The sequence below is a fragment of the Magallana gigas genome, chromosome 1, assembly GCF_963853765.1.
Source record: "Magallana gigas chromosome 1, xbMagGiga1.1, whole genome shotgun sequence".
Lineage (NCBI taxonomy): Eukaryota > Metazoa > Mollusca > Bivalvia > Ostreida > Ostreidae > Magallana > Magallana gigas.
Genome location: NC_088853.1, coordinates 39,697,567 through 39,712,431, shown reverse-complemented (window position 1 = coordinate 39,712,431; position 14,865 = coordinate 39,697,567). Strand labels below are relative to the sequence as shown.

Sequence of the window (14,865 nt, the reverse complement as noted above, 5' to 3'; positions counted from 1 at the left end):
TAACGAAGCTTGATTGAGAAAAAATAAAAACAAATTGGTAATCTTCAAGTACCAATGATTTTTAAAATATTTAAAACAAAAGACAGTACTCTTCCGATTTATGGAAATTCGAGTCTATTATTTTAAAATAGTAGTATAGATTGCGCAAAAGCCACGAAGAAAGAAATCAATATCAGTTACCAGTTATAAGATAATACGCTGTTGGCCTTTACTAAATCGTCAGCAAAGCATAGAAAACAGTTTTCTTAATTGATTTCATTTTTTAGAACAAGCAGAGAATGGTTGGCTCTCTGGTTAGTAAATCTTTGAATATCGTGATATTTACAACAATACTACTTTGTTTGAAATCATTATACGAAAGAGCGACAGCTGCCGTTGTTCATGGTGAGAGGTATCATGGTCCCTTTGTACGGGTGGTGGGAATCATTGGACAACAGCAGTGTGTCCGGGAGTGTACACACCGACCCAAGCTGTGCCGGGGAGTGAACTACCAGAAACAGGAACTACTGTGTGATCTCGTGTCGGCCATCAACGAAACGGAATCAAAATCTGACTATGTTAGAATTGAAATTGATCAGGTACATGCAATTCATTCTTTATCTCTCTCTCTCTCTCTCTCTCTCCTCTCTCTCTCTCTGAGAATCTTCTGTTCCAAGTCTTTTACACATTGAACAAAACTGAGTTTTACAAATTATTTGCTCAATTAACCTGCATCAGGTTAGTTTTATCCCTTTGTTTATGGAGGGAATTATTGTGATTATACAATTTCTTGTTTATGTCATTACTACAAAGTTGGTGTATATGCATATACTAGTAGATTCCGATATTTATAATTTTTCCAACGGAAGACACTCTTGTTTTTCTTCGGTTTCTTTTAATCATGATTTTATTTTTTATTTTTTTTTACTCCTTCTTGGCTTTATATCTCAAAAAGTTTTCATCCGATTTCAATGAAACTTCCAGAGCTTTTGTAAATTTACCGTGCCTCGAACATGTTAAAGTTTCAACATTTACGTCACTTCTGTTCAAATTTGACGGCCATTTTTAATTTTTTAAAAAGTGATTTTGTCCGGAGGAAATCTTAACTTTAAAGATATCGCTTTGAAATTTTTATTGATGATAGGTGTATCAATTCTATGGTGTATTCATTAATTTTGCTCAAAACCGGAAGTATTTCCTATTTTTGAAAATTTTCATTTTTTTTTAACAAAATAAGACAATACTAGTATTATAGAATTTGCCATGGTGATTTCAAATCTGAAATCTGTTTTATTCAGACGATGCATTGCAGAGTTATTGGAGATTAAAAATCGATTTTTCCGGAAATTTTGTTTCCGAGTTCTATGTTTAACAAATAGAGTAAGGTAGCAAGGGACAGTTTCGGATAAAGTACCCGGTCAATAGTTTTGTAATATTGAGAGTTGCTGTTCTTGAGGGCTTATGAGTGTTGCTAAAATTCACGAAATGATTTTTAATGATTACCATTAGTTAGAGGGGTGTCTCTTGTTGAAATTGATATGCAATATGTAGGCCCCATATGTTAGGTACATCAGAATCAGAAGTAAAATGCGAAACCTGCGGCTATGACTGTTCTGTTGACTTTACACAGTGAAATTGCAAGTTACAGACGGGAGGTAAAATAACACGAAAAGTAGGTGGATGGGACATTGTAAACTATACACCGGTAAGTTTCTGACATGTGATAGTGCAACATGCACGCGGTACGGAAGGTCAACCCTCTGCAGGGAATTAGCTGGGGGAGGGTTAAAAAGCTGAAAAATCATGAAAAATTAGCAAAATATGAAAGGGTCAAAATCTCATAAAAACCAGTATGTAGAGAATTTTACAGGTTTTGACTAGAAATTTTCTTCAGAAATTGACAGTTAAAGGTATTTGTGCTGAATGGGACCTGAGGAAATTCTAGTTACAGAGTTCGGAAGACATGCATCCCTTGGCTACAATGAATTGTATCAAAAAAACTGTCCCCTCCCATCTAAGGTTCGATTTTTGTTAAGTCTTACTTTTAAACGTTCGGATTTTTTTGTTAAGTCGTTCTTGAAATCGTAAAGATTTTTGTTATTTCGTACTCAGAATCATTCGGATTTTTTTAAATTGCACCAAGAATTATTCATTTCTTTTTGTTTTAAGTTACCTATGTTATTGACTTAAGAACATCTAGCTTTACTCTCCACATTAACGGAAGACCCACTCGTTGCTTTGTTTTAGTTAAATTTATTTTTTTTTATAATAATGTAAACATGTATACATGTATATTTTAATTGAAAATGAATGATTTGGTAAAACAAGGAGAGCTTACCTTGTATTTTTCTTAAAGATACCTCATATTAATAGAAAATAACGAAAAAACGGAAATGTTAAAATACCCTCCCCCCCCCCCCCCCCCCCGTGAAACAAACAAAAATTCCTTTTGAGGGGTTTTGTATATTGTTATTTAGCATATTTATACCAAAGGATTTGTTGTTTCACAGGGGAGGGGGCATATGTCTACAGACCGAAATACATTCCAAAAAAGAATTTTGCTTTGTAAATTTTTGATAAATGATTAACAGATATAAATTAAATTGAAATTTACTTTAATATCTAACGTAAACATGTGATAATTAAGGTTTTATGCATATAACGCCGCTAAATATTTTCCTCACTCAACGAAACCGATTTCAATGAAAATTTTCTAGACCCCTCGGAAGCAAATTTTTTGTTTAAAAATTAATAATTTGATTACAAATTTTATTTTGATATAAGTCAATTAGGATTTGAACATACGTTTTAGTAGATAAATTTGTTTTTTGAATATATGAGAGAAATTCTGAAATATTTGGATGCAAAATGTAGGCGTGCAACGGGCGTTAGCGTTCACAGTCCTTCATAAATGTTTCATATGCTGATGTTGTCTCTAAAGAACACACTGTACAACTGCGGACTCAAGAAGGGGAACTCAGGCCCTTGGTGAATGTCTTAACATAAGACATGCTCAGTGGTGTAAAGTACATAAGAACTCGTTTAAGTTACAGGGCCCTTTCATCAGGTTCACATATGACTTGTCAATCACCTCTTAGTAATATCGGTTATACTAGCTAGTATTATTAACGACTCCTACATTTATTATAGTACACGTTAGCGTTGTTACCTTTTAAATAATCATCTCATTAAACTTTTTCTTTACTGACTAATGTACATGTACAGCTACTCGTTAGATGAAAAGAAGGAAATATTTCTTATATTTCTGCAAGGCACAGTGTTTTGATGAGATTACTAATTGTTTTTTATCTACAAATCTTGAGAGATAATATATTATTTGATTACTTTTTTTTAACCATACAAAACCCCCTGCCTAATACTGGCACAACTCTCACTTTAAATCCTGGATCCGCCCCTGCCATGCATATCTGAACAAGGTCCCTCTCTTATCTTTTCCCCCAAAAATCATACACCCTCATTCTCTTGTAGACTGGCCATATTCCAGATGAATGCCTGTCATGTTCTACTGACGATCTGTGTGTGACGCTCTCCAGTAAGAAAGTCCACTGTATTCGAGGTAGTCTTACTTGTTATATACCATTGCATTATATTTATATCACAATTATATAGCCGTATTAAGGTATTCAATGTATAATGAAGGGATATTGACCAATTGTGAATCATTTAAAACTAGTTAAGTAGATATTGCTAGATGACAGGGCAGGATAAACCAAATTCACATGACTGACAACATATTAGAAGCCGGTCATTTTGCACCTTAAAATTTTTAAAAGAATTATCTCCCCTTTATGGAAAAAAAATTAAATTCGTCAAAGTATCTGCGATAAATGATTCATTTTATTTCATATTTTGATAAAGAGAAAGTTGATGCATTTATTAACCAAGAAAGTTTTACGAATTTTATGATACTTTTTTATTTATTTTTGAAATACAAGCATACACACAATTACACCCACAAAAACCACACACAAACACACCAACTCACACCCTCGCCATCATATTTTAAATAATTAACTTTATTAATAGCGCTAAGCAGTGGTTACTTGATTGAAAAAAAAAAGTAAAAACAGCTGTCTAAAGACTTGATATTAATTTTTTTAAGGTTATACCCAACTGGAAGAATCCTGTGTAAAATTCTAAACTGTAACCACTGAACAGAAGAATCATGAGTTGTTTTGAAACAAATCTTAAAAACATCATTTACTGAAATATCATCAACACCATATGGAGTTAGTTCTGTCATCCATTTATTTATAGCAGTTGGGACATCCTCTTTCTCGTTCAAATAGTTGTAAATAATTTTGGTACATTTTTCTGATATTAAAACAGGTTGCGAAAAAAACTGGCATACATGGATTAGGAATTCTTTTGACAGAACTCCTGTCAATAGATAATAATTTCAAATATTTAAAAATTGATGTTGTAATGCTATTATATTGCATACTAATATGCCATTGAGGTTATATATGCGTTTAAATACATCAAAAGCTAAAAGATTACAATCCTCATCAAGGAAATCTTGCACTACCTTTACCCCACTTTTATACCAGGATTTATAAAAGATTGTTTTGTTGGCTACTTCTTTATTGGAATTACACCATACTGGAACATTTACAATGTTGTCTTTAATGGTTTGGTGGTTATTAATAGTTTTTATGTAACATGATTAAGAATAGAGAACATCTTTCCAAAAAGCATTGTTTTCTTTATGTTGACATTCCAATACACAAGTGTCTCCAAAATCATATAATTTCTGTAAAAAATCATGTCCATTGATGGTGTAAAAAATATCCATCCAAGGTTTATATGATTTTGTTAACCTTTTATCCTTGAACATTTAAGGGCTGTAATAAAGTTGTTTATATCAACCATTTTCATACCCCCTGAAAAATAGTCTTGTGTTATAATTGATCTCTTAACTCTATCTACCTTAGATTTCCACAAAAATTCAAAGATACATTTATATAGGTATAAAATCGTCCCCCTTTTGGAGTAGGCAGACTTTTTACGATATCTTAATAAAACATACGTTTCCCATAGACTTCAATGCAAAATTCAAGATGCAATTAGTTGGACCATAATCAAAATTTTGAAAATTCCTTTGGATGGGTATCTTTTTATGATAACACCTTCAAAATGATATCATGATTAAGAATATAGGACCTTTCATTTATTAGGTACAAAATCCAATTCCTTAATAGATTAACATGTATGTTCAATACAATAGTAAAAGATTTTAGTCAGAGTACTGGGTAATTGTATCATTTCATTTAGGAGACAGAATTTTTTTTTATATTCACTGTAGCCAGGTGATGTGTGTCTTCAGAACTGTGTACCTAGAATTTCCTTAATTTCCATTCAGGAAAAATACCTTTAATTCACCCAACATAACGCCAATCACCAAATTTTGAGGAAAATTCCTCGTCAGGATGAGTAAATTTTTCTACATAGTTGTTTTTCTGAGATTTTCGCATTTAACCTGTGATTCTCATGTATTTAGTATTAGGGGTCTACATATTGTATATCAATTTGAACAAGAGACATCCTTCTCACTAAGGTTGATTACATGTATTAATCAAAGTACTGAAGAACTGACCGGAGTTGAGTTTATTGATTATTATTTATTTTAGAATCAACGATATATTATTTTGCACGGCAAGTATAGTTTCCTATATGTATTTGAATTATGCACATTTTTTTAAGAAATGAATTATTTTCCGACAAGAATTTCGCGAAAACCCCATATGAATCATGTTGTGTAATATTCAAAGAATTAATTCCATCAAACTACGTATCAATAATCGATATTTCAAAGAAATGGTATAGATCCAAGTAATATTGAACTCTAGTCTCGTTCAACCAGACGCTCGGCTCTCTCCGTTAATCTACGATAAGCAAGAGAGACTCTGCTTGTCGGAGATTTACGGATGTATTGAACTCTGGCGTAGGAATACATACAATGTACGACTACAACAAATATCTAAATTGTTCGTACCATTTAAAATTTGACAATTTACAAGGCATCTATGAATAAGTTTCCTTGAAAAACAATGGTTTAGAATACATTACATCGAATTTATTGATTATTTTCAAGGACTAAATGTTATCAGCGGTGTTATTTTGTGCTTAGTAGCAAACACTTTTTCACTTTCGGTTTGCCTGAGTAACTGCATAGGAGAGTTGATTTAAAATCAACTCCAAAAAATCATTTCATTAATTTTTGCAACACTCATAGGCTTATGAGTGTAACAACTCTCAATTTTACAAAAATATTGACAGGTACGTTTTTGAAGCTGTCCTTTGCCTTCTTTAACTTACACTGAAAAGACATTTTGTTTTGGAATTAAAACACTTTTGCAATTTTAAGAAAAAAGCATTCCACATATTGCCAATTCCATTGAGGTTTATGACAAATATGGTCATTAAAGTGAACCTATCATTTTCACTTAACTCTATTTGACACAGATTGAAAGGTTTGACGTAAAATATATTAACTAAATATTTAAGCGGTCAATTGTTGATTTATAAAAAAAATAATAATTTCGATACTACATACATCTACATAACTGCTTTGTAAAAAACTCAGTATATTTTCTTATAAGATACGAAGTGTTGCATTAATAATACAATAACCCATCATGGATACAAAAACGAAGAAATTTTAAATTATTTTCTTTCTTCTTTAAACAGCCTTTCAGCAATTTTCACATGTTTATAATTTGAAAACGAGGATACAACACATTACCAGTGTGTCCCTTATTATAATAATAAAACCTAATTGTATTAAATCCTATTCCCGTTTGAACAAGATTATCATTGGTGTTTTTGTTTACCTACAAATCCACACCACTTGCTATCGATAATGATGGACCAAACCAACTGCATATTTATGTTTACGTAGTGAAATAAAATCACTTGATATCTTAATCGCTTATATTTTATTTGGATACCGTGCCCGATAACAAATACATTTACATATTAAATTTCATTTCGATCGGGCACGGTCTCCAATTAGATTGTAAGCGATAAATTAAAATAATATTTAGTGAATTTTTATACCTAATTGTATTCAACCGCCATTTCTTGATTACTTATGAAATGAGTTGTCAATAACCAGGGAGGCAAAGTTGGATATTTGTACACATCAGCTGAATAAATTGAACGAAAATCTCGTAATACTTTTAATACTTTGAAGAACTTATATCTTATGCGCATTTAGAAGGAGGTGAAGAAGAAAAATCTGACAATTCCAATCCAGATAATCGCGAGTAGACTGCCGATTATTACAGTACCGATCAGACCCAACCTAACACCAAAGTAAACCCCAATTAAACCCCGGGTTTACTTTTTGAGTTTACTTGGGGTTTACTCTGGGTTTACTTTGTGAAAATTTGGGTCCACTCGGGGTTTAGTTTGGGTTTACTCGGGGTTTACTTTGGGTATTTTGAAATTGCTTTTGAGGTCAACTGTATGCACTGAAGTGTGAAGCAGACTAGTATTTTAATCTTACTATCCTATTGCCTGTAATTCCTAACCCATGTATATTCCGAATACACAGTTAGCGTCTGCTTTCAGGGGTATACTTCTGACCGGGTTTACTCTCTGTGTCCACTCTGGGTTTACTTTGGGTTTACTCTGGGTCCACTCTAGTAAACCCGAAGTAAACCCAGAAAGTAAACCCACGGTTTAGTTGGGGTTTACTTTCTGTTAGGTTGGGTCTGATCGGTACTGTAGTTCCACGACTTAAAAACTGAATTCATAAATATGCAGACCAGGACGAGCTCTATTAAAGTTATATATTTCATTTTCCTCCGGATATGGGTGTTGACTGTAATGTTGGGTTAAAATGGTCACCTATGTGAATGCATATAATGTTTAAAAACATCTTCTCTACTTCTAAGAATTCATAATAACTAAATTCATAATTATGTAAACTAGGAAGCTCAAAATTGTATATTTTATGTCCTAGGGGGTATGGGTTTTGACTTTGGGGATGGGGGTGGATGTATAGTGTTTATTAATATGTTTAAAAATCATCTTCTCTACTCACACAATCTGTAATATCGTTGACAGCTCTGCTAGGTCTTGCATTGGGTAAACAAACGAAACAGTCGTCAACACATGGGGCCTATGGGGCTGAACATGCAGTAGACGGCAACAGAGGTACAGACATTTACCAAGACAAGTGTACACACACCGGGGACGGCGACACAAATCCCTGGTGGAGGGTGGATCTACTGACTGTGTATTCCATCAAATCTGTCAGAATACTCAACAGAGGGATAGACTATAGTGGAGGCATTGCACCATTAAATGATCTTATCGCGTCAGATTAAATTGTTCTAGTTGTTTCTTACATGTAATATTGACAATTATTTTGTAAAAGTTGCTCATTGAATTTCCTTTCTTTTTTTTCCCCTTTTTTCATATGTAATAGTCCATGCAGTATATATATTAATTGTGTATCTTCATATTTTATACAGCGTTTGAGAAAAAAACCCATTCTAGTTAGCATGTAGCATATGTGCAATAACATTTTGTTTTATAACTATGTAGTTATTAAGGTTGTATAGGACATCTGTTGATATTTATGTAGATTAAAGTACATTATACTAACAATACTTTTACCGGTTTTGAATTTTTAAATTTTACAATATTTAATCAAAAAATAGCTTTCAAAAATATTAGAGGTAAATAACAGAGGTAAAAAATCTAAAACCCACAGCGGGATTCGAACTCAGGATTTACAGATTCTTATTAAACCCTCTAACCAACTGCGCTGCGCTACGCTGTTAGGTGACAATATAGGGAAAGAAACTACTTTTATAATTACACTTCATTTTATTATTTATTTCGATAAACACTCGTGGAGGTGTCGCTTACCACTTAAATTAAAAAAATAAGGGGGTTTTCTTATTTATCTTTTGAACAGAACAGTTGAGAGAAATTTCTATATATATATATATATATATATATATATATATATATATATATATATATATATATATATATATATATATATATATTTCTGATGTGCCGTTTAGCTTGCAAATGAAGACATGTTGAAGCTTAAAGTCTTTTTGTGTGTGTGCTGATGAGGTTACATAAAAACTAGTAATGTACATACACCTGTATTGATAACATTGTAACGTTAGTCCAATATATACGCATTACAAATTCCTTTAGCTGATCACCACAAATATTAATGACAACAAAATTAAAGTGCTTGTTATTTATATCTATACTACTGAAAATATGTACGCGTACATCACGTAAAAAAAGGCATCAGAAACTCCCCAGTTGAAGAATATGTACCCATAGTAATCAGTCTTTCCGTCCATCCTGAGTTGTATCCGAGTTGAGTTAGTTTGGTGCTGTAATATATAAATAATATAATATTTTAATACTCATTCCTGTTGCAAAATTGCTTTAAATCAGGCAGATGTTTTACATGTATATGACAGTAAAAAAAGGCCATTCTCGTTGACTAACCTTTTGTTTCGGTCTTAACTTCCTTGACAACCCTTGGCATCAGAGTGTCTGCCTTAACTTCCTTGAACATTTGGGCATCATAGTGGTCTGTTCAGACTGAGCTGCATCCGAGTTGAGTTGAGAGGGGGTATACTGTTTTACCCTTGTGTGTCTGTCTGTCTGTCCGTCCGTAACAAAAAATTCTGTCAGCAACTGTTTATCGCAGATGTTTAAAATTTTTACAAAGTGTTTGTTAAGGCATGCCATATCGTGGGATATATTTTTGTACCAATCGGACGTCAACTTCCTGTTAAATGAGTAATTTGTTTATTCTTAGCCAAAATTTTCAAACAAATTTCCGTCAAAGATTTCACAGCAACTATTTATCGCAGATGCTTGAAAATTTAACACACTATTTGTTTAGGCATGCCATATTGTGGGATATATTTCTGTACCAATCGGATGCCAGCTTTCTGTTAAATGTCGACTTTGCTTATTTTGCATATTAACATCAGAGCGGGGATATCACTAGTAAGCATTGGCTCACAGATATTTTGTAATGTAATAGTGTTGTGTTGTGCATGCACTATGACTAAAGAGTAATCAAACCCTGACTACTATTTAGGCATAGTACATGCACAACACAACACCATTGTTTTTTTTATGCCGACTGTTAAATATATTGACGTGCCTTGCTATAAGTAGCTATGATGTTTGAGTGACGACTAGTCCCTAAATATAATCCCCGGAAAAACAAGCGTTTGTTTATTTTTTTTTTAAAGCTCTATCTCGGCCAGGCCCGGGCTTTGAACTTACGACCTGCAGAACTTACGCACCTGGCAGCGACCTGCCATGGCTCTAACCACTCGGCCATCTAGGCACACAATCATTTACAAGTAAATTTTAATCATTTTAAAAATAATTATAAAAATGATAATTTTTGTGGAACTCTTTATTACGAGGAGATACTAAAAAGATGCTCGAGGAACGTGTCGTCTGACCTTGGACTGTATAAACGAATAGCAGTTTTCGCGCAGTTTTAGGAAAGAAAGCATTTTAAAATTATATTCTAGTTCTTTTATTTATTTCTACATGAAGTACGTCACAATACGGAGGTGTCCAATATCACCCCAAAATATATGATAGTTAATAAAACCAACTCGTGTCAGAACAATTTTTGATAAATATTCACAACAAAAAGATAAATGATAATTTGAAAACGAAATTTTAAACAATTCAAATACATCGTTACACTGATTATACGTGAACGTTTCTGATATACAAACGAAATGTTTTTTCAGGATATAAAAATGTTTATAGTAAAAGTAAGCGTAAAAATGAGTTAGTACTGACTGCAGTCCGTCGGACCCACATAGCTCCATCACCTTACTTACTCTTCTGAACATCATCTGGGTCGCTTTCATCGAATAAAGAGTACCTCGCCACGGTACATAGGTGACACCTTCATTACCCAATGAGTTTTCCCCTCTTAGGTAGAGACCATTTGGATTAGCACAGCTACAGCTTTTGTGCCACCACCCTGCGTTTGTCCTGATAGCACAGTTTACTCCTGACCGAAGGTCGTTGTCTTGATCCAATGTAGTGAACTTCATGTTGTTCATTTGGTTCGGTGATGTTGTACTCCCGAAATACTAGTAGTCAGCTAAAAAATAAAACCAGTGATCATTTATAAACCACTATATCTGATATATTCACAATTGTTTGTACTTGATAAACCGAACGTTTTTCCCTATATGCCTAATGTAAATGAAATTGTAAAAGATATGGATCGATTTGTTATTGCCTGATAAACCAACAGTAATTGTAATAGTAATGACAACAGTAAATGTAAAGTGTAAATAGTGTTCTTTTGGGTTCAAGTAGGTGTTAATGCGGGTCATATATGTCTCAACGAAATTAGTCCTGACACAATGTTCATAATAACGGTGTCATTCCTTTCGTCCAGACGCCCTAAATAATTGAAACAAGTCAAGCAGTAACATGGTAGGGAATTTAATGAAGGAACGTTTAATATTTTTTTTTCTTAAAACAGATATACTTTTCTAGTTTATCTGGAAGGTCGGCACCAATTCCTGGGGATTCACGACCACCGGTGAGTTTACCACAAATGAACAGTTTTTATAAGAGCATCGTATTATGGTTAAACATAGGGAAATTTATTACTGTAATTGTATTTGTTTTAGACATACGATTCCTTGTTTGGAAGGCGGTCTTCAATTTCCAGAGAACAAGTATACACAAATTTGCAATCATCTCGAAGAGAAAGTCACAAAATATACAGCGAAGCTATAATAAAGTGATGACAACTGCATATGTTTGAAAATTCCAATTCCAAATGTTCATAAGTAAGCATTTTGTTTATTCAGCCACTTTAGTTATTCCAAAAAAAATCAATAAGACAATTACCAAGTGTTCCACAATACTAAGGTAACCTTATGAAAATAATAGATTTTAAAAATAATCCTTTTTCATTAAAAAAAAATGAGTTATATATTATCTTTTATGTAGCTGACAATACTATAGAATGATTTTTTTTTATTTGTCTTAATTACATGAACATATATGTATTTCAAAAAGGAGGCGTATCTGAGACATATACTCTTTTTTATACGATTTAAGTGTAACATTATAATTAAAGACGCAGCTAAATTAAATTATGTATGCATGTCATTGCTTTGAATAATAAAGCGGCTCTTACTAATGTGAGGTGGTCACTTGGCATTTCATTTACTTAAAACAAAAGATCCACATTAGATTAGTCGCTTCTTTGTGAGAAAAAAATTCAATTGTTGTAAATTCACTGTATTTGTGTTTTGTTTTAAAATTTTTAAACGGAACCATTTTACTGTTTTCGTATCTTTTATAATATTCATCAAGGTGTTTTACTATTATCTAAAAGTTCAATCAATGAATGATGAATCAAGGAAGACAAAGAGAAAAACCAGATGTTACATAATCTGTGCAGTTATTCTAATCACTGTGTCCATTGCTGCCATAGAAGTTGGATATCAAGTACGTTTTAAATACAAAGGTAAATTCATATATATGATTAGCATTACTTTTTTAACAAAACGAGCATATAAACGTAACTGAGCAAGAGGGAAATTTAGCCAAATTAATGTCAGTCGTCTTATAGTATTGACTTAAACAAATATAATAAAAGCAGTTACTAAAAGCTGGTAGATAGAAAAAAAGGAAATTTAAGAGAAAAAATCTATTTTTTACCCAAGGGTCTTTATAAAAATGACTTATACCTACACAAACATCTATATGATAACATAGAAAACTTCAGTTGTTTAAATACGATTACGTATACATTTGCAATTCATAATTCATAAATTAACTTTATAGAAAATTTACTATAACACAGCTACTTAAATTTTGTTTTAAATAGAACAGGATAAGGTAAAAGATTGCAAGTTTGATCCATATGATTTTGAAATGCTCAAAATATAAATCAAAAAACGTTGTAAAACACAAAATGAAATGTAAATTTTCAGTTATTGGTGGCAACACAATATAGTGATGTTAACCTTGTCTTAGATAAAATGATATATTGTTGGAATTTAATTTTCATTTTGTTCCTTTTAGACTAGAGAACTCAAATGAATTTTATACCAGTTTCGTTTGTTGTTAGTGGTATTTATTGCAATCATTTTATAAAATGGAACAACAAATCACTATAAACTGTTGCACTTTACGTTGGTATAATATAATATACATATTGTACTATACTGAATATTATATTTTTTTTCTTCAAAAGATGACTCAAATTTGCGATTTCCTACCCCTGAACCATTCACAGGTTTGTTTTGCTTTTTGTTAATTTTCTACACATTTACAAGAGCTTAAAAATAATTTTTTGGTATATCTGATCAATTAAAAAAATGTTCATATTTTGAATTATTAATAACTCATTATGTCTATATATTAAAATTAAATATATGAATGTATGTCCTTATACATAAATGTTCGATTTGAATTGAAATTTATCGTTTTCTAAATTTTGTCTATTCAAGGAAGCTTGGGTAGACAGTTTATCGTTCTGTTCATGAAAATTGCCATAAACACGACAAATACTTTATACGTCACATCAGTCCACGGGGTCAAAATGAACGTGACAACTTCTGGGCATCTGAATAATTCTTTCAAAGCATTAGTTGACAGAAGTGTCTTCACATCCTCTGCTGAAAAATTTTCCATTTCAAGTTCAATGGAATTAGAAAGCTATACAAAGGAAAGGAAATGCATATCAATTGAAACGTCTGGTGATGCTATGATTTTTAGTCAAACCCATGGGTCTTCATCAGTCGGGACTGCAACTCTCATCCCTGTTCATAAACTCGCAGTTGAATATATAATTATTTTGTCTAATCCTGTGAAATATTTCAGTCAATTTGCGATTGCATCACTTCATAAAAACACAAACATATGGATAACTTTAAAAATGAAAGAAGGACTACAAATTGACGGGGAAACATATCAGAATGGGGATGTTTTAATATTGAAACTCAACCATTTAGAGACTTACCAAATTGAACATACTGTAGACATGACAGGAACAGTCGTTGAATCATCGTCACCTATAGCTGTTTTCTCGGTAACGATTGCAACCCTGTCGCTGGTCACGGTGTTTGTGATCACATGTTTGAACAACTACCAGCGACATCAAGTATTGATACAGCATATGTCGTCACTCCCCATGTGATGTATATCGGCTATTTATTACTAAAATCCAGACCTCGTGAGAGGGTGAAAAACTGAAAAGTACAATAATAAAAGTCAGATTTTGTCTAATATAACAATTTCCAAAAATATGGCAGTAATTAAGCTGTGACAATACTGAATTTTATATGACAAAACTTTACCCGACGACATATACACAGATAAATGTGTGACTAGAACATGCTAGCTAAACAGGCCTATGCCTATCCTACATTGCGAACACGCGCTTACACAAAACAATGCAGTTGCAGAATATAAACAAAGTAAGAGATATTGCATGACATCGTTAGATACACAAGATCATAATGGACATAAACTGACATGAATAAAATGAAACTTACTCCTTAGATAGGCCGAATTCCAAAAAATGATGCAAACAAAAACAGCAGGCCAGGGTCATGGCTGCCATTACCGATAAAACAAAAAACCAAACCGGACGGAACATATTATTCCGTTATGAGAGCAGCACACTCCCCCTCTGATTTCTACCAGAAATCACTTAGCTCCCAAAAATATACAAGATAGAATTAACTCTGCATTACATACTTCTGTAATTACATAATCCGATGCTACATATACTGAGCTAACTTCATGTAGCGGTACACAAGTCTTGACTTAACAAAACTCAAATTATAAGTACACAAAATG

At 32.6% G+C, this 14,865-nt stretch overlaps 1 protein-coding gene across 1 annotated transcript; it reads left to right on the top strand.

Moving 5' to 3' along the window:
- The first annotated feature begins 219 nt into the window (after nt 1-219).
- LOC105327052 (uncharacterized) lies at nt 220-8,336 on the top strand. Its single transcript, XM_066086282.1, has 3 exons — nt 220-578; nt 3,469-3,556; nt 8,074-8,336. The coding sequence occupies exons 1-3, from the start codon at nt 279-281 to the stop codon at nt 8,334-8,336; spliced, it is 651 nt and encodes a 216-aa protein (XP_065942354.1). The 5' UTR covers nt 220-278.
- The last annotated feature ends 6,529 nt before the right edge of the window (nt 8,337-14,865 follow it).